At 44.3% G+C, this 25481-nt stretch overlaps 2 protein-coding genes across 2 annotated transcripts; both read left to right on the forward strand.

Annotated features, from left to right (window-relative positions):
- The first annotated feature begins 9642 nt into the window (after positions 1-9642).
- LOC112255524 (major intrinsically disordered Notch2-binding receptor 1-like) lies at positions 9643-14936 on the forward strand. Its single transcript, XM_024428509.2, has 4 exons — positions 9643-11770; positions 12095-12103; positions 13262-13468; positions 13939-14936. Exons 1-4 carry the CDS (start codon positions 9650-9652, stop codon positions 14131-14133), a joined length of 2532 nt encoding a protein of 843 aa, XP_024284277.1. The 5' UTR covers positions 9643-9649; the 3' UTR covers positions 14134-14936.
- Positions 14937-19838: 4902 nt separating this feature from the next.
- Positions 19839-25129, forward strand: LOC112255336 (rac GTPase-activating protein 1). Its single transcript, XM_042323724.1, is given in 12 exon segments — positions 19839-19990; positions 20258-20392; positions 20868-21075; positions 21401-21410; positions 21485-21645; positions 21881-21950; positions 22126-22179; positions 22362-22439; positions 23869-23989; positions 24130-24275; positions 24628-24795; positions 25007-25129. Coding segments are annotated over 11 exon segments (1224 nt in total). The 5' UTR covers positions 19839-19990; positions 20258-20307.
- The last annotated feature ends 352 nt before the right edge of the window (positions 25130-25481 follow it).

Consider the following 25481-nt stretch of genomic DNA (forward strand, 5'->3'; position numbering starts at 1 on the left):
AGAATTTGTTTTGGGGGTGACTAGAGAGATATACCTGCTGGGCGTGTGCTACAGGTGGGAGATGCTATGGTGACCAGCGAGCTGAGATAAGGGGGACTTTACCTAGCAGGGTCTTGTAGATGACATGGAGCCAGTGGGTTTGGCGACGAGTATGAAGCGAGGGCCAGCCAACGAGAGCGTACAGGTCGCAATGGTGGGTAGTATATGGGGCTTTGGTGACAAAACGGATTGCACTGTGATAGACTGCATCCAATTTGTTGAGTAGGGTATTGGAGGCTATTTTGTAAATGACATCGCCAAAGTCGAGGATTGGTAGGATGGTCAGTTTTACAAGGGTATGTTTGGCAGCATGAGTGAAGGATGCTTTGTTGAGAAATAGGAAGCCAATTCTAGATTTAACTTTGGATTGGAGATGTTTGATATGGGTCTGGAAGGAGAGTTTACAGTCTAACCAGACACCTAAGTATTTGTAGTTGTCCACGTATTCTAAGTCAGAGCCGTCCAGAGTAGTGATGTTGGACAGGCGGGTAGGTGCAGGTAGCGATCGGTTGAAGAGCATGCATTTAGCTTTACTTGTATTTAAGAGCAATTGGAGGCCACGGAAGGAGAGTTGTATGGCATTGAAGCTTGCCTGGAGGGTTGTTAACACAGTGTCCAAAGAAGAGCCGGAAGTATACAGAATGGTGTCGTCTGCGTAGAGGTGGATCAGAGACTCACCAGCAGCAAGAGCGACCTCATTGATGTATACAGAGAAGAGAGTCGGTCCAAGAATTGAACCCTGTGGCACCCCCATAGAGACTGCCAGAGGTCCGGACAGCAGACCCTCCGATTTGACACACTGAACTCTATCAGAGAAGTAGTTGGTGAACCAGGCGAGGCAATCGTTTGAGAAACCAAGGCTGTCGAGTCTGCCGATGAGGATGTGGTGATTGACAGAGTCGAAAGCCTTGGCCAGATCAATGAATACGGCTGCACAGTAATGTTTCTTATCAATGGCGGGTAAGATATCGTTTAGGACCTTGAGCGTGGCTGAGGTGCACCCATGACCAGCTCTGAAACCAGATTGCATAGCAGAGAAGGTATGGTGAGATTCGAAATGGTCGGTAATCTGTTTGTTGACTTGGCTTTCGAAGACCTTAGAAAGGCACGGTAGGATAGATATAGGTCTGTAGCAGTTTGGGTCAAGAGTGTCCCCCCTTTGAAGGGGGATGACCGCAGCTGCTTTCCAATCTTTGGGAATCTCAGACGACACGAAAGAGAGGTTGAACAGGCTAGTAATAGGGGTGGCAACAATTTTGGCAGATAATTTTAGAAAGAAAGGGTCCAGATTGTCTAGCCCGGCTGATTTGTAGGGGTCCAGATTTTGCAGCTCTTTCAGAACATCAGCTGAATGGATTTGGGAGAAGGAGAAATGGGGAAGGCTTGGGCGAGTTGCTGTTGGGGGTGCAGTGCTGTTGACCGGGGTAGGAGTAGCCAGGTGGAAAGCATGGCCAGCCGTAGAAAAATGCTTATTGAAATTCTCAATTATGGTGGATTTATCAGTGGTGACAGTGTTTCCTATCTTCAGTGCAGTGGGCAGCTGGGAGGAGGTGTTCTTATTCTCCATGGACTTTACAGTGTCCCAGAACTTTTTGAGTTAGTGTTGCAGGAAGCAAATTTCTGCTTGAAAAAGCTAGCCTTGGCTTTTCTAACTGCCTGTGTATAATGGTTTCTAGCTTCCCTGAACAGCTGCATATCACGGGGGCTGTTCGATGCTAATGCAGAACGCCATAGGATGTTTTTGTGTTGGTTAAGGGCAGTCAGGTCTGGGGAGAACCAAGGGCTATATCTGTTCCTGGTTCTAAATTTCTTGAATGGGGCATGTTTATTTAAGATGGTTAGGAAGGCATTTTTTTAAATATCCAGGCATCCTCTACTGACGGGATGAGATCAATATCCTTCCAGGATACCCCGGCCAGGTCGATTAGAAAGGCCTGCTCGCAGAAGTGTTTCAGGGAGCGTTTTACAGTGATGAGTGGAGGTCGTTTGACCGCTGACCCATTACAGATGCAGGCAATGAGGCAGTGATCGCTGAGATCTTGGTTGAAGACAGCAGAGGTGTATTTAGAGGGGAAGTTGGTTAGGATGATATCTATGAGGGTGCCCGTGTTTAAGGCTTTGGGGAGGTACCTGGTAGGTTCATTGATAATTTGTGTGAGATTGAGGGCATCAAGTTTAGATTGTAGGATGGCTGGGGTGTTAAGCATGTTCCAGTTTAGGTCGCCTAGCAGCACGAACTCTGAAGATAGATGGGGGGCAATCAGTTCACATATGGTGTCCAGAGCACAGCTGGGGGCAGAAGGTGGTCTATAGCAGGCGGCAACAGTGAGAGACTTGTTTTTATAGAGGTGGAATTTTAAAAGTAGAAGTTCAAATTGTTTGGGTACAGACCTGGATAGTAGGACAGAACTCTGCAGGCTATCTTTGCAGTAGATTGCAACACCGCCCCCTTTGGCAGTTCTATCTTGTCTGAAAATGTTGTAGTTTGGAATTAAAATTTCTGAATTTTTGGTGGTCTTCCTAAGCCAGGATTCAGACACAGCTAGAACATCCGGGTTGGCAGAGTGTGCTAAAGCAGTGAATAGAACAAACTTAGGGAGGAGGCTTCTAATGTTAACATGCATGAAACCAAGGCTATTACGGTTACAGAAGTCGTCAAAAGAGAGCGCCTGGGGAATAGGAGTGGAGCTAGGCACTGCAGGGCCTGGATTCACCTCTACATCGCCAGAGGAACATAGGAGGAGTAGAATAAGGGTACGGCTAAAAGCTATGAGAATTGGTCGTCTAGAACGTCTGGAACATAAGAGTAAAAGGAGGTTTCTGGGGGCGGTAAAATAGCATCAAGGTATAATGTACAGACAAAGGTATGGTAGTATGTGAATACAGTGGAGGTAAACCTAGGTATTGAGTGATGAAGAGAGAGATATTGTCTCTAGAAACATCATTGAAACCAGGAGATGGCATTGCATGTGTGGGTGGTGGAACTAATAGGTTGGATAAGGTATAGTGAGCAGGACTAGAGGCTCTACAGTGAAATAAGACAATAAACACTAACCAGAACAGCAATGGACAAGACATATTGACATTAAGGAGAGGAATGCTTAGTCGAGTGATCAAAAGGGTCCAGTGAGTGGAGAGGTTGGTTGGGGGTCACGGCGATTTAGTCAGCTAGCCAGGCCATCGGTAGCAAGCTAGCATAGGATGGAGGTCTGTTGTTAGCCACCTCTTGCGTTCTGTCAGTAGATAAGTGGGGTTCCGTGTGGTAGAGGGGATTAATCCAAATCACACAACAACAACAAAAATAAAAACAATAGATATAGTTATAGAGGCCCAAGAAGAAAACATAATAATAATAAAAATAAATAAATTGTCCGATTGTCTATTCAGATAGCAGCCGGTAAGACAGCTAACGGTTAGCAGGCCGCAGATGGCCGTTCAGGTAACGTCGCGACGGAGGAGCCAGCCGGATCTCCTTCGGGTAGATAACGTCGGCAGTCCAGTTGTGAAGGCCCGGTGGGGCTCCGCGTAGGCAGTAAAACGGGTCCGGATAGGTGACTGCAGCCCAGGAGTGATTGATGGAACTCAGGAGTGATTGACGGAGCTGGCTAGCTCCGGAATAATTGATGTTTGCTCCTGAATCGACGAAGGCCGATAGTCACACGGATAGCAGCTAGCTAGCTGTGAGATCCGGGTATGAATGTCCAGAGAGCAGTCGAAATCCAGGGACATGGAGAGAAAAATTGGTCCGGTATGTTCCGTTCCGAGCCGCGCTGCGCCCGTACAGAACTGGCAATAGATTTTCGAGCTAAAGGATAGCTGATGACCACAAACCGTGGTTAGCTGAATACTAACGATTTGCCAGTAAAGAAGCTAACTAGCTTCTGAACTAGCTTCTGATTAGCTTCTGGATTAGCTTCTGGCTAGTTTCAGGCTAGCTTCTTGGAGTTTCTGGCTAGCTTCTTGGAGGATTACAGATTTGAGGTAAATAATACTTTTTTATAAATATAAATTGGTGAGGCGGGTTGCAGGAGAGTGTTTTGAAGATGAGTTGATGGAAAATAAAAATAAAATGTATGTGAAAAAAGTTGTAAATATATATATATACAGGACACGACAAGACGAGGACAAAAGACGTCTGAACTGCTATGCCACCTTGGAGTAGTAAGGATCGGAGGACCAATGCGCAGCGTCGTACGTGTTCATGCTCTTTTATTAAAACAATCGAACACTAAAACAAACCAATAAACGACACGTGAAATAACCAAACCGAAACAGTTCCGTGTGGAACACAGACACGGAAAATAAACACCCACCACTCAAAAGTGAAACCAGGCTACCTAAGTATGGTTCTCAATCAGGGACAAGGATTGACAGCTGCCTCTAATTGAGAACCATACCAGGCCAAACACAGAAATCCCAAATCATAGAAAAAAGAACATAGACAACCCACCAAACTCACGCCCTGACCATACTAAAACAAAGACATAACAAAATAACTAAGGTCAGAACATGACAATTAGTGAGGTCAGGCACTGATGTTGGGTGATTAGGCCTGGCTCGCAGTCGGTGTTCCAATTCATCCTAAAGGTGTTCGGTGGGATTGAGGTCAGAGATCTTTGCAGGCCATTCAAGTTCTTCCACACCGATCTCGACAAACCATTTCTGTATGGACCGCTTTGTGCACGGGAGCATTGTCATGCTGAAACAGCCAAGGGCCTTCCCCAAACTGTGGCCACAAAGTTGGAAGCACAGAATTGTCTAGAATGTCATTTTATGCTGTAGCGTTAAGATATCCATCCACTGGAACTAAGGGGCCTAGCCCGAACCATGAAAAACAGCCCCAGACCATTATTCCTCCTCCACCAAACTTCATAGTTGGCACTATGGATTGGGGCAGGTAGAGTTATCCTAGCATCTGGCAAACCCAGATTAGTCTATTGGACTGCCAGATGATGAAGCGTGATTCATCACTCCAGAGAACACGTTTCCACTGCTCCAGAGTTCAATGGCGGCGTGCTTTACACCACTCCAGCCAACGTTTGGCATTGCGCATGGTGATCTTAGGCTTGTGTGCGGCTGCTCGGCCATGGAAACCCATTTCATGAAGCTCCCGATGAACAGTTCTTGTGCTGATATTGCTTCCAGAAGCAATTTGGAACTCGGTAGTGAGTGTTGCAACCGAGGACATACAATATTTACACGCTACGCGCTTCAGCACTCAGCGGTCCTGTTCTGTGAGATTGTGTGGCCTACCACTTTGCGGATGAGCCTTTGTTGTTGCTCCTAGAAGTTTCCACTTCACAATAACAGCACTTACAGTTTTTTTGCCTTACAGAAATTTGCCAAACTGTTTGGTCGGAAAGGTGGCATCCTTTGACTGTGCCATGTTCAAAGTCACCTTACCCTTTTCTTAGTCCTCTCTGCTTCAGCTGACACTGCATCATGGCCTTTATGTTCATCCATTGTAGAAATATAACAAACCCACTGCTGATCGGTACGGCAATAAATATGCAGCAGTTTGTTATGACGAGAGAAGATCTTCTCCTGTAGATGTGCGGTGGCTTTGACCAGATTGTGTTTATTTAGTCCAGAATTATCATAGTGAGGCTGGAGGTGAGTCTCACAGCAGTCATCAGACATACCAGACAGGACATGAGGGCTTTCTGCTTTCTGGTCCCAGTGCAGAAATCACATGCCACATCTCCAGGTCCAGCATCGTACAGAGCAGGAGCAGCCTGGAGTCCTGTCTTCTTCAGTTTTTCCACCACCTCAGCCAAAATGTTATTTTTCCTCAGAGCAGGCCTTGGAGTGAAGGTCTGTGTGCAATGGGGACTGTGTGCAATTGTCATCATCCTGATCCCAGCAGTCTTGAATACAGCTCCTACAGTAACTGTGTCCACAGTGAAAAGTAACTTGATCATTCGGTTGAACCAGACAGACAGAACAACAGAACTGGTCCTGGTCCAGCAGAACTCTCTGTTGTGCCATTTGGACTGTTGTTGTTCACACAGACAGAAAACTCAGAGTCTCGAGAAAGTTTGTAGGAGGTACTTCTTGTCTTCTTCTTCTTGTAACTTTCCGATGCATTGCTGCCTTTCACAGGTTGGCGTAGTTATTATACATTTATACATCTCACATTCCAGCCTCGCACCAGTAAGTGCAGGCCAGTGGTATAGAGAAAAGCCAAAAGCTGTCAAGCTATTTCGCACTGCCGGTCATATTGAACCCAAGAGACTTTCTAGTGAAATTGTAGCCAGCTCACAGTACAATTCCCTCATATTCTCTTTATACCACCTGCATTATAGCAGGACATGCTGTACAGACTCCACCTCCCAACAGTTCTCACACTTCCCATCTGTATGTTTCCCTACTAAAGCTAACCCACCTCCCAATCCACAATGACCTAACCTTAGCCTTGTTAACAGGAACCCCATTCCCTTTCTCTCCCCAGGTACCTACTGACCTTCCTCACAGAGTTCTGGATAGAGAAAAACAATCCTTCAATCTACTTACTCTCCCACTCACGTTGCCACTTCTGAGTCATCCCTTCTGCTATGATGCACCTACATTCCATCTTCCCTAACGGGACCACCACATCTACCTTCTCCCTCTTCAGAGCTGCCTTAGCTTCCTTATCTGCTGCTTCATTTCCCCCTAACCCCTACATGGGCTGGGACTCACAGAAAACATACCTTACACACCCTTTCTGCCCCACCCCATAAAGTGCCATCAGCAGCTCGATTAACAAATATTTGGATGTGCCCTAGACTTCCATTCGCTCAGTACAACCAGGAGAGTGGCAGACTCTGAACACAAAATTACCCTGTCAGGCCCCACTTCTTCCACCCACTACAGAGGCCACATTAGTGACAGCATTTAATCATAAAAGACTGAAAGTCCATCAGAAAGCTGCTTACCCTGGTGTATTTGAAACTGGGAAACATGTATCCCAAACCCTGCTCTCTCACTACCTGGGACCCCACGCCCACTGTAAATGAGCCTCAACCACCCCAGAAGAATCTCCAAAGTCCTCAGCCTGCATTTCATCCAAAGTTGTCATGTCAACAGCCATCATGTCAACATCCCCCTCTTCCTGACCCCCCATTCCTGCATTTGGGTCACATACTAGGGGGACTTCCTGATTCTGAGAGAGATCGAGATAGAGAGAGATTTTGTGGAGTGGCACATTTTTATACCTCTAACTCTGTATTGCCCGCTATGCACCACCACACCATCCTTGCAAGGAAATCTGGGCAAACTGTAAAGGCACTTAGCTGATTCTGGTAGATGAATTGCCATGTCAGCTCACAAGGTTTAACTCACTAGGACTGATGTCTAATAAAGCAGTTGGTGGCTGACCTGACCGGAGTATCTACATGTAAACCTACTAGAAAACTCAATAGTAAGAGAACTGTAAATTAAAGTCACCCATTACAATACCTTGTAGCAGTGGTTAGAGATAGTTTATAGTTCTTTACTATTGAGGGTGTTGCAACATTATTAGCCAGTATCTATATATGAAATTACTCAATAACACCATGGTAAATATCTGTTGGAGAGAGATCTGTTGGACGGAGCTCATTGTGGCCTTGTGGCCCAAAGAGATGGAGAGAGGATTATTAACTATTAAGTTAATTTCACAGTATGACGAAGAGAGGATTATTATCTATTAAATGAATTACACAGTATGATGAAGAGAGGATGATTAAATATTAAGTTAATTACACAGTGTGATGAAAGACGATTATTAACTATTAAGTAAATTACACAGTATGATGAAGAGACGATAATGAACTATTAAGGTAATTACACAGTTTGATGAAGAGATGGTTGTTAACTATTAAGGTAATTACACAGTATATTATAATTGTTTTCAAACATTGTACAAACAATTGCCAGAAATTACCTGCTACTATCATGTTATTTCTAGGCAAATGCATCATAATTGATGTACTGTAGAATAAAATATTATATAAAAGCGCTTTCCTATACCATCCACTCATTTTATGGATCGAAAGGGATTCCATCATCGGTATATAATAGATTTATTCCTATATGGCTGACAGGTGAAACTGACAGAGATGTAGAAGCTGAAAGCTTTCCTCTCCTCTCAGTCTAATGGGGTTTTAAGTATTGGCCTTTATGGATGCTAATGTTTGCTAATGATGACAGATCCAGGAGAACTGGCCGGTGTGTGTGTGTGTCTGATCAGGTCATCCACGCCTTGTGGTTTACTGTCAAGCTAGATGTTGTTGAGGAGTCTGAATTATGAAATCATACATTTTTAATCTGTTTTCTCCTTTACACACTCAAACACACTTTTGTCATCTGACAGCCTAAAAGAAACACTCCCACACTCCATCACACACAGAGATATATTGTGCCAACCTTTATTTTAGGCTAGTGTATGATTAATATGATTAGCCTACATGTAGCCTCTAGTTTGTGTTGACATTTCAGGTGTCATAAAGCTATTCTATTCGGGGAGATTATACTTAGTTGAATGGATGCTTTTTTGAGGCTCCTTTGGGGACTTAGGGACTAGTGAGACGATGACCTGGTTTCTAATTTTCTACTCTCAGCCTGGTCTGTAGCTACCCGTTTTAACAGAGCTCATCCAGGCAGATGAGAATTAACTGTGCAGTGGATTGGATCTTTCTTTCCAAAGGAATATCGTCCTTTTATTAATCTGCAGACAATATGATAACTCAGGTTGTTTTGCGATTCTCAAAGCCAGTGCTGTTATTCTAACGGAGGTGCTGCTGTTGAAATTCAACTCTTCTCTGTCCAGAGATAACAGGTAGGCTAGCTAAGTCTCTGACTTTGTGTGACTGTTATTTAAATCCCGACTGTTGATGAAATATTGTTTCTAAATAGGGTAGCCTACTTTAAAGGCTTTTCAACCTTTTCAACAAGCACAAGTGAAGATGATTTCATGTTCTCATGGGATGGATTATTAATTGACACCGACTGGATTGACTCCATGACTGTTTGATTCTGCTCTCCCAATTGTTAAACTTGTAGTGCTTCTGAGATGGCTTAAAAAGTACTACATTATCAGATTAATGTATGTCATATGTGCTATTTTATTTGTTTAAGTTGTATTTTAAAACGCTGCTATTTAAGTTTGGCTTTTCATATAGCCTAGATTTTTTTTCTGGTTCATTTCGAGTTAACCGGTGTACAGTATATGATAGGCTATGCAGCATTTCCTCGTCATATCATCTGGTCAGTTATTTTAAGGCTCAAATTAAGGTCACTTGCTGTAAAGTGTGACTCTCGGTGAGATAGATATTTTTACATCACTGAAGTAAAACACCAGGGTCCACATATTTTTGGTTTGAATTAAATAAAATTGCAAGAGGGTGCATGCTTCATTAATTAGCTATAGATTGTGATTTCTTGTTATTTTGATATATGATAAATAATATTCTACTAATATGTTATTTAGGCTAGCACACACTTTAAACTCCAGAGGTTTTACTCTGGCTTAGTGGTATTCAAGTGGTAATCAATTAGTGGTATTTATCCTAGGAGTTATTTCCAACCACTTTGATTGTTCTCACATCTCCTGTTGATTTTATTGTTGATATGAAGGTGATATTGGCTCATGGCCAGCCTGCAACAGGAGTACCCCCTGGTCCTGCTGGGTATTCTGGAGGAGCTGGCCGCTATGCGCCACTGGCTCTCCTTCCAGGACCTGTGTCGAATGGTCAGCACCCGCTTCGACCTGCAGCACCTCACAGAGCTTAGGAGCCTGCTGTTCTCCGCAGCCTGCCGCGACCCATGTTTCCCCGCCACCCTCTTCAGAGACAGGGTCACCCCCAAGGGACTGGGGACATCCCCGATAGGTGTGGCAGCTGACATCGTCACTATATTCAACCTCATTCAAATGACGGGTGGGGCTCCCGATGAGGCCCAGGCTGCTCAGCCAATAAAAGCCAAGCCCGCCCCTCACATCGACCAATCCCCAGAGCCCTCTTTGCAAAGCTCTTTGCCCATCACTGACGAAGTGAGATTCTCCAGATGTGATAGGGTGCGCACACTTTCAGACTCTCAGACCATCTCAGGCCCCATCGACCCAAGCTTGCTCTGGCCCAAATCAAATTACTCGTTCCGCAAGCGCGCCAGTCTCCCTCCCGATCCCCTCTCTCTTGTCTCCTCATCCCCTCCAAGCCGTGCCAGGGCTGTGTCTTTCGACTGGCGCCACAACACCCCACTGTTCGCTGGCAGCGGCAGCATCCCAGGCATGCAGAGCATCTACCTCCCCCTGGAGACGGACAGCGAGTCCTCCAAAGATTCCCTGAGCGGAGACTCGGCACCCAGAGATCCCGGATCGGAGCCGGGATCGGAGCCGGGATCACAGCCGGGATCGGAGCGGCATTCCTGCGTGAAGAAGAGAGACATCTTCAAGAAGGACTTCCACAACCAGTCGCAACTGGTTCCCCAGGTGACCATCAGTACTGAGTCTCAGACTCCAAGAGGAGGAGTAGGACGAAGAGGGAGGCAGGAGCTGTTTTCCAACCGCAGCTTTGAACTGCTATCCAACCCGTATCCTTCCCCCACTGTTGGTCGGTCTTCGCCGGAGCGCCGGGCCAAGCATGAAAGCTTGGACGACCTCCAGGACTCCACATACTTTGGCCCAGGGGATACTATTCAAGAATGGTCCTCCCTCCACCTCCAACCCCCCAGGGCCCAGAGGCCAGGGTGGGCCGACAAGAGCCTGAGTCTGGACGACAGGGAGGTGGGCTTAGCGGGGGTGGGTTTGGACGGCTCCGAGGGCTCTCTTCAGGTTAGACTCACTCCCAGCCCCACCACCAACAACGTTGGTGGTGGGTTGTCCCCTCCAAAGGGATGGGAGGGGAACACCATTCCCGCACTTGGAGGAGGGGGGTTGACGGCCTGCAGCAGGGGCACCCAGACCGATACCATGCCAGACCCCCGGCGCCTTCGGAGCCTGGTGCACGCCGACCGGCTGTCCTTCATGACATCGATGGATGACCCCGACATGATGGGCGAGGATGACATCAGCGCCATCTTCCGCTTCCTGGATGACATGAGCATGTGCGGCTCCACGGGGGTCCTCCACCCCCACGACGTGGGTCCCTCGGCAGCCCAGGACACCCCAGAGGCACGGCGTGGCCGCCTGGGCCAGCTCCAGAAGCTCTTTCACTCCCTGGATGGCAGCGACGATGGCGGCCTCAAGGCCAGCGTATGTAAACTCCTCCTGAGAATGGGCCAGATCGAGAGACGCCTGGAGTCGCTGTCCGAGGTCAAGGCCGAAATCTCCCAAGTTCTTTCCTTCCTCCAGCGACTGGATGAGAAGATACAAGAGCAGGCCATTAGAGGGGGAGGAGGGAGTGGAGGTAGGTGGCTGGGACCGCCCAGCGGTGGTGGGTCTTCCCTGGGTAGCCTGAGCCATTCGCTCACTCCTGGGTCTGGTGGCTCCTCGGAACCCCAGCCCCTGTCTGTGTCTGGGCATTCGTTTGGCAGCCTGGACTTCAACCAGTGGGGTAGCAGCCAAGGAAAGACAGAGACAAACGGAGGTCTGAGCGAGACCGAAGGGGGGAAGAAGGGGGTGCTCTCTCGGCTGGCCTCCTCCAAGCCCGAGGAGAAAAATGGCGTAGACTCCAAACGGCCGAGCGTCGTCTCCAACTTGTCTGCGCGGGATTGGACGGTGTCGTTCTCGAAAAGTAAAGATGGGAAGGCCCAGCCCGGGAAAAAACGGCAGGTGATGTACGACCTAAGTCAGTGCAACAGTGTATGTCAGTGTGTGTTTGTGTGTGTGTGTTGGTATGCATGCATCAATTTGTTTCGAAATATTTGGATTCGGTTGGGAGTAAGTGAGTATGTGTGTGTTATTGAGTGTGATCATTTTGTTAAGTCGGGAGTTTAACTGTGTGGGCTGTGAAGCAGTCTCAGGGTTTAACCTGTTATCTGCTCTGTGTTTTCGTGTGTTGGTGTTTGGGCCGAGCCTGGTAAAGGAGACTGGCTGCTACTTTTCACGTTTCATTTCACATTAAGTTATACAGAATGTGAGCTATTGTAAGATCAGTCTGGTTCAGTTGTGGAAAAAGTACTCAATTGTCATACTTGAGTCATTTTCTATTAAGGGATCTCTACCTTTACTCAAATAAAAGTGAGTCACCCAGTAAAATACTACTTCAGTAAAAGTCTAAAAGTATATGGTTTTAAATTGACTTTAAAAAGTCCAAAGTTAACATAAATGCTATACCAAAAATTCTGTACATTAAGCAAACCAGATGGCACAATTCTTGTTTTTTTGATAGCAATGGGCACACTCCAACACTCAGACATCATTTACAAACACAGTATTAGTGAGCCCGCCAGATAAGAGGCGTTAGGGGTGACAATGCATTATATTTATAGGTGGATGAATTGGACTATATTGTTGTCCTGCTTGAGCATTCGATATGAAACAAGTACTTTTGTGTGTCAGGGAAAATGTATGGAGTAAAAAGTACATATATTATAATGTAGTGGAGTAAAAGTAAAAGTTGGCAAAAATATAAATAGTAAAGTAAAGATACCCCAAAAAACTACTTAAGTAGTACTTTATAACACTGGTCGGGTTTCACAAGGCCAGTTTGGACCTGTGTGTGTCAGAATAAGGAAATGTAAGCTCTACTGATTTTTGGATTTTAGGCAGAGATGGGAAAGACTAATACTCAAACCTAAAGCAGAACTTGAGTCAGACATGCAATTAGCTGGCCTATTGGTCAGACTGCGGTTTAGGTAGTCAGTTGAATACATAGTCGATTAGTATAACCCATGGCTCTTTTACTTTCAATGCAGGACTGTCTTTCATCGTACACTCTTCGAAAAAAGGGTTCAGCTGTCCCCATAAGAGAACCCTTTTTGGTTCCAAGTAGAATCCTTTTGAGTTCCATGTAGAATCCTCTGTTCAAAGTGTTCTACATGGAGCCAAAAAGGGTTTTAACTGGAACCAAAAGGGTTCTAGTTGGAATCAATAAGGGTTCTTCAAATAGTTATCCTATGGCGACAGCTGAAGAACTCTTTTAGGTTCTAAATAGCACTTTTTCTAAGACTGTAATCAGTCATTTTCCACTTAGGATAAGAAGGCAAGAGAAGGTCTGCTTGTGTGTATCCAGTTTGATCACGTTTATTCCAATATGACAACATTTGTTTCTGCCTTTACGTTTGCTCCATGCAGATGGACCAATCAAAGAACTCCGCCCAGAGTCATAAGCACCCCCTTCAAAAACACTCCCACCTGGTGGAGCCAGTATTCAGTTCCTCTCTCTTGCGTCAGAAGGGTGGCGGGTTGACCAATCCTGGGTTGTCCTCTGGGCTGCCCTGTGACCCCAGATTGGCTGGGGGGAGAGGAGGAGCCCCGGTCTGGACCATGGAGGACAGAGAGGCCAGAATGTCCCCTCTGGAACTGCAGGTACATTAGGATCTTATTGGCCTTTTGGTAACACTTTCCTTTAATTAAACCACAGACCACATTTAATCAACTTGCCGGCCATATCTGGCCCATCGGCCCCAGGTTTGAGACCCCTGCTTTCCAAGAGGGAATATTTTGTTGTTATTATGAGCACTTAAAATGTCTTATTATAAGCTTAAATGTATTAATATGCTGTTTATTCAACAGACTGAAAACAGATGTTATTCAGTCAGGGTCTGCATCATAAAGCATTCGGTAAAGTTTCACAGAGCTTTCTCCTAAAATGATATAAACCAGGATTAGTCATTGAATCTTTAGAAAACATATATTCAGAAAATGTATATTCACTGGGATCCAAATGGAACTCCCAGTGAATAAGACTTTTAAGGAAGAAACACGAACAGTTATCTATCTGACTGTCTAACATCTGTTATGATAGAGTGGTGGCGGCCTTATGTTTTGTCTCGTAGGCCCAGGAGTCTCTAAACCCCAATAATCTGGAGTTTTGGATGGAGGACATCTACACGCCAGGTTACGACACACTATTGAGGCGCAAAGAGGCTGACCAGCGCAGGGCCAAAGCCTGCAAGCTGGGGGCGCTCATCTTCACAGCCGTTACCATAGTCCTTGTCATTGTCATCCCCATCGCCACAATGAGCTCCTGAGGCTCTGATTGGATATCAGACAGGAAACCTCCAAACAAAGACTGACATGATTGGTAGATTAGCGATGACGAGATGCAGGGATTCTGAAGTCTGAATGCAGTGTTTATCTGATATATAACCATTTTTTCATATAACGATGTAGGGGACTAGTATGCCCTACATATACCATGCTTTGCACCACTTCTCTCAGGAGAGAGTAATAACAAAAGACAAAGCTAAACTAATGCAAACTCTTTGTGAATCCCCATGTTATCACAGTCAGTTATGCCCTTGAGTGCTATTTTGGCCTTATCCTTTTGCCCACAAACCCTACAGGGCTCATTTCTTTCAAGCATAACTGAAAAAAATTCTAAATTGTAAAAAGCACAGCATTTGTGTGGGTCTACTGTCTAACTTTGAATGCCTTTGTTTCTCATTAAGCAGTATGGTGCAGTAAGTTATGTTGAATAAAACAACTTTGTTGTCATAGTGGTTTTTCAAGTGTGATATCTGGGATTTCTGCTATTTTTCACTGGCTAAGGCATTGTATTTGTTTCATGAGATATGCCACCCCTGTTTGCAGGGCCGGTCCTTGCTGTTCTGTGCCCTAGGCAAGACCAAAAAATGCTATCCCTCAAAACTAGAATAGTGCCAGTAAGCAAAATCACATTGAAAAGACATCTAACATATGTATTTTCCAGACATAGAAGTTAGGTTCAATTTAGGTCTGAATGAAAGGTGAAAATATGTATTTTCCAGACGTTGAAATAAGGTTTATTTTCAGTTCTATTGAAAGTTGAAAATACTTATTTTACGGATGTTGAAAATACGTATTTTTAGGATGTTGTTTGTTAACATGACAGTACATTTTTTTTTAGGTTATGCTGTGTGATCGGAGAAACCTGCATGATGTAAAAAGTGTCTTAGGTTAGGCTATTTGATTGAAGAAACCTGCATGATGTAAAAAGTGTCTTAGGTTAGGCTATTTGATTGAAGAAACCTGCATGATGTAAAAAAGTGTCCTTGTCATTAAATTGTCATATACTTTATCACCAGCCTGTAGGCTACAGAAAAGGCAACGTGCTCTTTCTACCATATCCTATATCTGCTACACAGGGGTGCAACTTTCACTGTGTCTCCCCCACATTCTGAAATTGCATTTTTGTTCCCCACAGTTTTACCATTGGAATGTGATACAAAACTAGGCAACGGTGTGCTTCAGGACCATGTGGATGCCTCAGAGCGGTCGGGTAGGCTGTTTGGAGTGTTTATCCGACTGGATAAAAACATTACAATAATTATAATTTTGTCCCCTCCACTTCTAAAACCAAAGTTGCGCCCCTGCTACTACATGATTTATGTTTTACATTGGTGTAGCGGCACAGCAATGCGTCTCTCCAACAGAACCCCGGAGAGGCATGCCGGGAATGGACAAGCAAAATATTTTGCGGCGCTGCCTTTGACAAAGTGGGCACTGCTTATCACAGGACGGTATCAATGTTCACCTAAAAAGCCCATATGCTACTGGTTGAAAGAAATTTCCATTGTTTTGGGGCCGGATAATGTGAGGTTTTATGTGTTGTTGTTGGAGGTGCATCTTGGTCAGTTTAGCTCAGAAAATGCCGCCCTCATCAATCTGACGCCATAGGCGGACGCCTAATCCTGCCCAATGAGCGGGCCTGACCGTGTGCCTGTTTGTTGAGTTGTTGTTGATGTTTTGGTTCTTGGGGATATGGAAAAAGGAATCCTCTGCCAGGAACCACTTTGTGAATAGGGGATTCACTGTGTAATCTAATTTGTGTGATACCACTCTACCATGTTACTGTATGTACACACACACGCATGCACATCACATCACATTAATAAAATCGAGGCCTGTATAAGACACACAGCTAAAGTTCCTATGACGTGATTGCCAGGGAACCTCACCCACCCACACACGCAGAATGTTGAGAGCATTGCTTCCTCTTAAGTGGATGTGTGTCGACGAAGTGGTCCCCTCGAGTCTAGTTGCAGATCCATTACCGTTGTTGTGTTGGAGCCACAGGAAAGCTGTTGTGCTCAGCACAACGCTGCCAGTCTGTGGGGATTCAGTAATAGTAATGACCTGAAACTCTCCACACCCTTGGATCCCAAACGTATCAATGGGACCCATCTAAGGTTTTTGGGTCTTTTCCAGTGACCCACTAAATACAGAAAAGCTAGATTCCTATTTTAAGGAACAACACAAAAGGGGTTTCCTGCAGTCAACCATCTTTGCTCATACCGGATGCACATCAAAAGCGTTATTACGCCCCTTGTACACAACACAGTTTTTGTTTTGCGTTAAACAATAGACTTGATGTTTTGTTACAACGAACGGCAGAACACATTGCCCTTTCCTGCAGTAAAATTACCAAATCGCCTTCTGGAGCCCTCATGGTGGAATGTTATTAATATTTTCAGTGCTTAAAAACCTCAAGTATTTTGGTCTAAAATGACATACCCAAATCTAACTGCCTGTAGCTCAGGACCTGAAGCAAGGATATGCAAATTATTGATACCATTTGAAAGGAAACACTTGGAAGTTTGCGGAAATGTAAAATTAATGTAGGATAATATAACACATTAGATTTGGTAAAAGATAATACAAAGAACAAAATATGCATCTTTTTCCCCCCCATCATCTTTGAAATGCAAGAGAAAGGCCACAATGTATTATTCCAGTTTAGGCGCCATTTAGATTTTGGCCACTAGATGGCAGCAGTGTACGTGCACAGTTTTAGACTGATCCAATGAACCATTGAATTTCTGTTCAGAATGTTGGATCGAGTCTGCCCAAATGTGCCAAATTGGTTTATTGATTCATTTTCAAGTTCATAACTGTGCACTCTCATCAAACAATAGCTTGGTATTCTTTCACTGCAATAGCTGCTGTAAATTGGACAGTGCAGTTAGATTAACACAAATTTAAGCTTTCTGCCCATATCAGATATGTCTATGTCCTGGGAAATGTTCTTGTTACTTAGAACCTCATACTAATCACATTAGCTGCACGTTAGCTCAGCGTCCCATGGTTGAGACCGATCCTGTAGAGACTTGTAAATCGGGAGGTGCCAGAACAAAAAGTGAGCATCAGAGGTGGTTGAACTCGGGAGCTCTGAGGTCCCGAAACGCATGAGAAATAAAGCCATGCATATACACTGTATATCGTCGCATTTGTGTAGTGGCATTGAGCAGCATAGAGGCACTTACAGAAGTTGCACACATGGGGAACATTTTTTAGTAGCCTAGGGTCTGGGAAAAATGTCCTTTTATAAACGCATTTTATGCAATTCTACGTAATTTTACATGACTGGAGGCTTTGGCAGAATATTTTTTCATACCGCACAAATGATCAAAATGACAGGCTACTTTGACACTAACAAACTGAGAATCTGAGATCAATAAAAATGACCTTGTTTTGAATACATCAATAGCCGAGGCCTAGGTGTGTGGAGACATATTGGCTACAATATGATAAGGAAACTATAGTCCTTAAAATGCTTTCCAGTTTCACTGACCCACCCAATGATGAGCAGCTCTCTCGCTGGTGATAGCCAATGCACTGGTGCCAAAAGCCTATCTTACTCTTCTTTTACTTTGCACACTAATATTTGGAAGTTGATCAAATATTTTGGTAGCCTACAGCAGGCTCATGTCTATCAGAGCAGAGAAAGGGAGAGAGATCATATAAAGTGATCATTCTAGTTCTGTGAGAGACACATGCGCTCTCCTCATGCAGCCACCGCCAGTCGTTGGTTTCAAACATGCTGTAGGTTACAATGTTACGTAAACCATAAGGCCAGGTCGGCCCAACTCTTAGAATATCAGGACCAGGCTGAAAATCTACTTTTTCACACTGTGTTTTTAAGGGGGAAGGAGAATTAACGAAGAGGCAACTCGAATGAACTTTGATCTCTTTTATTAGAATTTATACATGACATGAGGTATCGGATACAGATAGGTTCCGGAAAAAAACAGATGTGCCGACCCTGTTCTGGCAGGATCCAGCTCAAGATAAGCACTTTCACAATTAAAAACATTATTATTTTTTAAAATATCAGATTCTGTGTCAAACAGTTTTGTTATACATTATTTCAGTCTTCTGTGATGTATATAAAGTGTAATATTGGAATGCAAATTCAACATGGAATATATCTACAGAAGTTAACTGTTTGTCTGTTACCCTCATTGTTTTATTCCTGAGTCTGATAGTGACCCTGACAGGGGAGATGAAGGCTTTTTCTCCTGTACCCTCTTTACTGTAAAATACTTGATCCAGCCACACTGTGTTAGAGATAGTTTCATGTTTCACTCTAATCAGTTTAACTCATGTGTGAACACATGCTTGTAGGTGGCGGGAAGCCCTATCAGCATCATATGTGTGGATAGTATGCATTAGAGTTGCAGGATTGGTCTGTGTTTAAGTGCTACAGTGGATGGAATATTGTGTGTACAAAGAATGCGTACAGATTTAAGTGATGTAGGGCAGAAGGAGTGGTGTGTTTTAATAGAAATCTGTTGGTAAAACTCTTCACTGACATGATAGGTGGTGGCTTATTTCCCAAAATGCCTTCTCTGGGTTGTTTGGTAATGCAAAGTCAATTCATATTCTCTTTCCATATCACAGTCTTTGTAAGACAGATGCCATGCTTCCTAGAGAGGAAACTCACTAACTTCTCTAGTCAGTCCAAGACAAAGTAGACTGATTTGAGAGGAAAGAGAGCGTTCCCGGCAGTTAATTGATGCTTGATTAGTGGAATATTTGCCGAGCCACGGAAAGGGCCTCTAGCTGTTGTATAAATAATAGATATAGACAAAGAGTCAGTATTATTGACTGACAAGTCCAATGATCTCAAATCAAGACTAATGGATCTACAGTAGTGGAAGAGCAATGTGAAACACAAAGAAGACAATTATGAGTGAGCGACTAGCATAGCAGAGTTAATGCTCGTGGTGTGTGTGTACAGGTGTGTGTTTGCCTATTTGCATGTCGTCCTATTTTTTACAAACACATACAATTTTGATCTGAATGTGTTTGTATGTTAGCGTGTGTCCGCAAGTGAGTGAGTGTCTGTCCTCCTCATTATATGGCACAGTAAAGCTGATGCAGGGCCCAGATACGCCAGCATGGTTTGATTAATGATGCTGTGGGGTATGTCCCATGTGTGACAGACAAACTAAAGGAGAACAGGCAGCAGTGTCTGAGTAAAGACCTGATCATTCACAGACATTCCACCCTATATCTCTTTGGTGTCTTTCACCCCAGAGCCTTGAAGAATGTAACATGGAACATTTCTCTCTAACGTATTCTCTATTTATTTCTACCAACACTGGTTTTTACAAGGCAGTTGTATTATCCCTATTCCAGGGTTTCCCGAACTCAGTCCTGGGGACCTCCCTGGGTGCACATTTTGTTTTTTTTTGCTCTAGCACTACACAGCTGATTCAAGTAACCAACTCATCATCAAACTTTGATGATTTGAATCAGCTGTGTAGTGCTAGAGCAAAACACAATATGTGCTCCCAGGGGCCCCAGGAGCGAGTTTGGGAAAATCTACCCTATTCGAATGTATTTAGCCTCTCGTTGTGAGCGTAGTTACACTCCAATTCTCATGGTGGCGATAATGCCCAAATAGCTGCCATCTGCATAGTCAGAAAACCCACCCGAAGAAACGCCTTCTTTCTCGGCGCCTGGTTTTTGAAACGCTTGGAAAAGTTGGACCAGACAGGTGTGGTAGCTTGCGTTGCTAGAGACAACGTAGCCCACTTATTGTCACGATTTACAATAGATGTTGCCTTTGATAGCAGCTGGAAACATCCGCCGTGGGACACTGTTCCAGAAGGACCAAAGTCCGTAAGTATCTGCTCACGTTTGTTTTCAATATATTTGTATTTTAAAAAAATAATTAAAGTTAGCAAAGGGTAGGTAATACCCTGCTTGCTTGCTAAAAAGTGGAGGTGAGTCCGTTTCAATCTGTTTAGCTCACTTTGGCAGCTAGGCTAGCTTTCTATTATTTATAATCTTGCTAACGTTATAACTACCTACCAAATAAATAAAGTCGGAGAGAAAAGGCTATACTAGAAACAGAGTTTCTAAAACATACTGTACTGTCTTTGATAGAAAATCTTTGAAGTCCCCTGCTGGGTTTCTGTCACGTGCATTATCAGGACATGGACTCGACCGTGCTGAACCTGCACAACCATTTCCAGAATCTTTGTGCATGCTCCGATATTCTCAATGAGGGCCTCGAACCACGTAAGTGACCAGTCGAGCATGCTTTTGGTGGATTGTTGAATCAGTGCCCATGCCATTGCATATCAGGGATGGCAGGTTTTCAGCAGACCAGAAACTCGTTGAAAAACCATGTGTAATGATATTGAACGATTAACTAGCAACTGGAGGTTTGCTGCAGTAAGTTTTCCAGGTGCCCTTGTACAAGACACTTAATGACCCCAAAACTGAAAGGGGGGTGGAGGTAGGTTTGAAAACACTAAATCATCTAAAATGGATAACAAAATGACCTATTGCTCATTCACTTAGACAAGGTGGAACCCTTGCCCATCTCTGTTGCCACCTACCTGAAAGAATGTTGGCATCAATGCCCCCCTGGTTCACCCCTCACCAGAAAAAACATAGGTGAGATTGACTTTAAAAGAGTAAACTGGTCTGAATGAGGTAAAAGCAGATCTTCAACCAATAACCATCCCCTTGGCTTTATTTCTTTGTACAGAGTTTATCCAAATGGTTCTGAACTTCGAGGACTGCAGTAGGAAGTGGCTGCAGTGGGAGGAGGAACTGGGAGCCTGCAAGGAGGTGCTGACCAAAACAGAGTCTGAGATGGGGGCTCTGGAGATGAAGCTGAAGCTCGCCTGCAACCAGGTGGATGTGGAGATCAGACGGCGCCAGCGGGCAGAGGCAGAAATACGAGAAACTGGTTGGTAAACAGTTTATAAGACTGCTACAGTTTTTTAAAAGTTTCTATTTTACCATTATTTAACTAGGCAAGTCAGTTAAGAACAAATTCTTATTTTCAATGACGGCCTAGGAACATTGGGTTAACTGCCTGTTCAGGGGCAGAACGACAGATTTGTACCCTGTCAGCTCGGTGATTCGAACTTGCAACCTTTCAGTACAGGTCGCAGGTAATTCTACGTCAGAATTGTACATGTTGTGGTGGCTTCTATTGCGTAATGCTGCTCATTTGTGATGTTTACTGTCAAAAAGAGGACAAAGTTTGAAGAAATCTATGGTTAGATGAATTAGTTATAAGTTGGTAAGAAATTCACAGAATCACACTGTTTGGGTGGCTATGATATTGTGGAGTAATTTCCTGATCTCTGTGTGTAGGAGCGTCAGATCTAGCTGATCCGGGATATGCTGGTGGCGGAGAGCTCCAGCAGCAGCCTCCACCTGAGTGAGGAGCAACGCTCTGCCCTCGCCTTCCTCAATGCCCACTCCCAGGCCGCACAGGCTGCCAAGAACAACCCCAACCTCAACACCTTCCACAGGCACTGTACACCCCTTTACTAGGCCCTCATCAGCCATGCCTGGCCTGCGTTCATTGGAGCACCCAACGGAAATAGTTTTGAAATGCAAAACAAATATATATGTTTCCTTGAAGACGTAATTAGATATGCCTATCCTGTTTCGGAACGTTTGATTCAGTTTTGTGTTTAGTGAATATGACCCAATTGTTCAGGTTCAGAAAGGGATTGTAAGCAAGCCTACCGTCATGTCTTTCAGGTTAACCACCATAGATGAATCTGCTTCCTTGTTGTCAGACATTAGCTATGACAAAACAGATGATTCTCTGGTTAGTATTGCATGTCCCCAAGGGGACATTTGTCTTGGACATCATAGTGACACATCACAAAAATACATGAAAACAATATGCCAAAATAGAAAAAGTGACAAACAGATATAGCCACACTAATAGTACCTATATAAACATGAACTATTGGGTTGTCATCACTCTATATTTCCTGTAGGATTGGGACTCTTCTGTGATGAGGACAGTGCGACTGAGAAAACTGCAGAAAAGGGTGAGTGGATTGTTACTCTTTAGTTTAGAGCTTGACAGATCATCAATGGAAATGTAGGTACATTTTTTTGTTATCATTTTATATCTAAAGTGTCTAGTCAAGGTTAGTGTGGGAATGTAGTGCTACAATGCGCAGTCATTTGGAAGTACTGTTAGCTCAGTCATTCCTATTTGTTTCCACAGCGTTCCTCCAGAACTCTTGCTGAGCCTCCACAGCAGGTGGTGAAGAAACCCCGCTCCACTGGCCGCACTTCCGAGAGGGTACTACACAATGCATTGCCTGACCACTCGCCCTGAATTTAATTCCTTTGTTTCTATTGATCGCTACATTCATTCAGTCTGAAACTGCAATCCTAGAAGTTATGTGACTTCAAAATGAGGGGTATTGAACAAAATAAATGAATAAGTGATTGGATCTTCTCTAACGTCATGTAGGCTGGCTCCAACCCAAAGAATTGGTTTCTGGGAACAGTCAGAATGTATTCGCATTCTAGACATGTTTTATTTCTTTTTATTTAACCAGGTAAGTTGACTGGACATTCTCATTTACAACAACGACCTAAGGAATAGTTACAGGGGATAGGAGGGGGGGATGAATGAGCCAATTATAATCTGGGGGTAATTAGGTGGCCATGATGGTATGAAGACCAGATTGGGAATTTAGCCAGGACACCTGGGTTAACACCCCTACTCTTACGATAAGTGCCATGGGATCTTTAGTGACCACAGACAGTCAGGACACCCGTTTAACGTCCCATTCGAAAGACAGCAACCTACACAGGGCAATGTCCCCAATCACTGCCATGGGGTGTTGGGATGTTTTTTTAGACCAGGGGAAAGAGTGCCTCCTACTGGCCCTCCAACACCACTTCCAGCCGCACCTGATCTCCCATCCAGGTACTGACCAGGACCATCCCTGCTTAGCTTCAGAAGCAAGCCAGCAGTGGGATGCAGGGTTTTCAGCAGGCAAATTCCAACTAATCGTAGAGAAGAACTGTCGGTTTGGCTAGAGCGGTGTGGATGGGTATCCAGGCAACTCCTTGCAGGCTTCTGAAGTTAATGCCAATGTAGCTAATGCTACAGAAAAACAGAATTTCTAACCGTAGTCTCACTTGATTTGGATAGCACTCAGCACACTGCTATTCAATGTGTTGAATTTCAGTCAAAAGACCAATTTCCCGCCCGTGAAAAGTTGCGTGCTCAGTTTGGCACCAGAAAGAGGCTTGTTTACATTGAAGTGAATTTGACAACATCCAAAATCAGATGCAGCACATTTAAGTTAACAAAGTAGTCAGATGGTTATCATCTCCAACATTGCAGATGTCAGAGGTTTGATTACCTAGCAACCCAAGCGAGACAAGGTAAAATATCACAAATAAAGCTAGATAAAGCCAGAAGAGTAATATACTTGTTGAACATACAGTAGCTATAGCCATTGTGGGTTTTCATGGTCATCACTCACTGCTAAGTTTGTCAAGGTCCCAACATCGGAGTAAAGCTATTCTGCTACAGTGTTTTTGATGTTAGCATGTGTGCGCATCACTTGAACGTTTGCATGTAAACAAAACATTGCTCTGTAGACCTTTATCAGTTGTTTCAAATTGTTTAAAAAAAAATATGCTTCTGTTTTGCTTTCTCCTTTTTCAGCATTATTTCATGTGACTCAAGTTTTATATATGTATTATTAAAGGTGAACGAGTCCATAGTGACCAAGACCACCATCACAGTGACTGTCAATGGAGGTCCGGTAGAGGCCTTGTCCACCATGGAGACAGTGCCTGGCTACTGGACAGGCAGCAGGAAGAGGACCGGTGAGACTGCACTAACAAGCCTGTAGTACTTAATTCTTGACAGCCATGTTCAGATGCGCACAATGTATTATAATTTGAAGAAAATGAAGTAGTTCTTCTAGTTTGAGGGGTAAAAACTTGACGTTCTCTTGTTTTTCCAGCTGTTCAGGGCTGGGACACTACTTCTATTGACCAATCAGAGGCAGCTAGTGAGGCTCCCAGCACCCCATGCAGTAAGGCTCCGCCCCCAACCAAAACACCCAGAGCCAAAGTGGAGGCCCGAAAGCACGAGTTCCTTGCCAAAACGGTACACGTTCTGTTATTACTTTTGTTTGTAACACACTTTTGTCTGTAGTACACTTGTTGTTCTGTGGGGATCTAATTAGCATAATAATAAAACAATTCCATCAAAATCCATCAGTTTAAAATAGACATGTTTTTTTGCATTGGATGCGTCTCAATCCACCGCATCTGCCTATGTCGCACTCCCACATCAGGTGACACCGCTAGAGCGATGTTTGTCAGACCATGAAAATCGGTGTCTCATGAAAACGTCTTTAGCGTCCGAAAGGTTTGGCCTACAAACCTGTGTCACCAGCGTCCGTCTGTTCCGTCCCCTCTTCTACCCTCTGTCTGTCCCGTCCCCTCTCCTCACACAGGTGATCAGGTCAGAGTTCTGTGTGCCGTGTGGAAGGAAGACCAAGTTTTGGAAGCTCTACCTGAGGTGCCAGGACCGCAGGCTGGTGGCTCACCCAGAATGCCGCGACCGCTGCACCCTGCCGTGTAACCCTATCTCTACAGGCAGCACCCCCATCAGGACCAGAGAGGTATTACACCTGGGGAGTTAGTTATATATTCTTAGATTGACAACACTTCATATTTGCAATGCTTATACAGCAATAACTAATAATAATTTTGTATTTATGATTCAGGGTCCTGGGTATGGTTAGCTGGATTATGACTGGTTTGTATCACACCATATGTGTTTTGAATGCCTTCTCCAAATGTCCCATGTCATGAGTGTTTATCTTGTTGCAGCCAAGCACCCTCGCAGACTACGCTCCCTCCTCCTCTCCGATGATCCCTGCCCTGGTGGTCCACTGTGTCAAGGAGATCGAGCACAGGGGTTTACATGAGGTGAGCAGCCATTTCAGCACTTAAATGTTGCCACTTTAGCGCATACAAAATTCACTTTACTTTTTTTTATGCATATCAGCACTTTTTACAAATGTTTTGTTTTTACCTTGATAATTTCCATTGAACTGATGTCATCATTCCTATCCTGACTGCCAGTTAATATTCCATCCCATTCTTTCTTTCTCCCTCCCTCCCTGTCAGATGGGTCTAATTGTTTAAAAAGGTACTGAACCATTGCTATGTTAATTTCCTGAATGAGAAGTAAATGGCATGCTCTTAGTTTCACTTTGTAGCTACAGTACAGTTTCACACTGGTAGGTATGTGTGTGTAATGCTTGAATGTGATGTGGAAATACAGGGTAGGCAATTTTCCAAA

This window comes from Oncorhynchus tshawytscha, linkage group LG07 (genome assembly GCF_018296145.1).
Source record: "Oncorhynchus tshawytscha isolate Ot180627B linkage group LG07, Otsh_v2.0, whole genome shotgun sequence".
Classification (NCBI taxonomy): domain Eukaryota; kingdom Metazoa; phylum Chordata; class Actinopteri; order Salmoniformes; family Salmonidae; genus Oncorhynchus; species Oncorhynchus tshawytscha.

Excerpts from the sequence above, each read along its gene's own strand:
- LOC112255524 (XM_024428509.2), top strand. The coding sequence starts at position 9,650 with ATGGCCAGCCTGCAACAGGAGTACCCCCTGGTCCTGCTGGGTATTCTG. Across the intron at positions 13,469-13,938 it reads TGTCCCCTCTGGAACTGCAG|GCCCAGGAGTCTCTAAACCC; the intron begins GTACATTAGGAT and ends TTTGTCTCGTAG.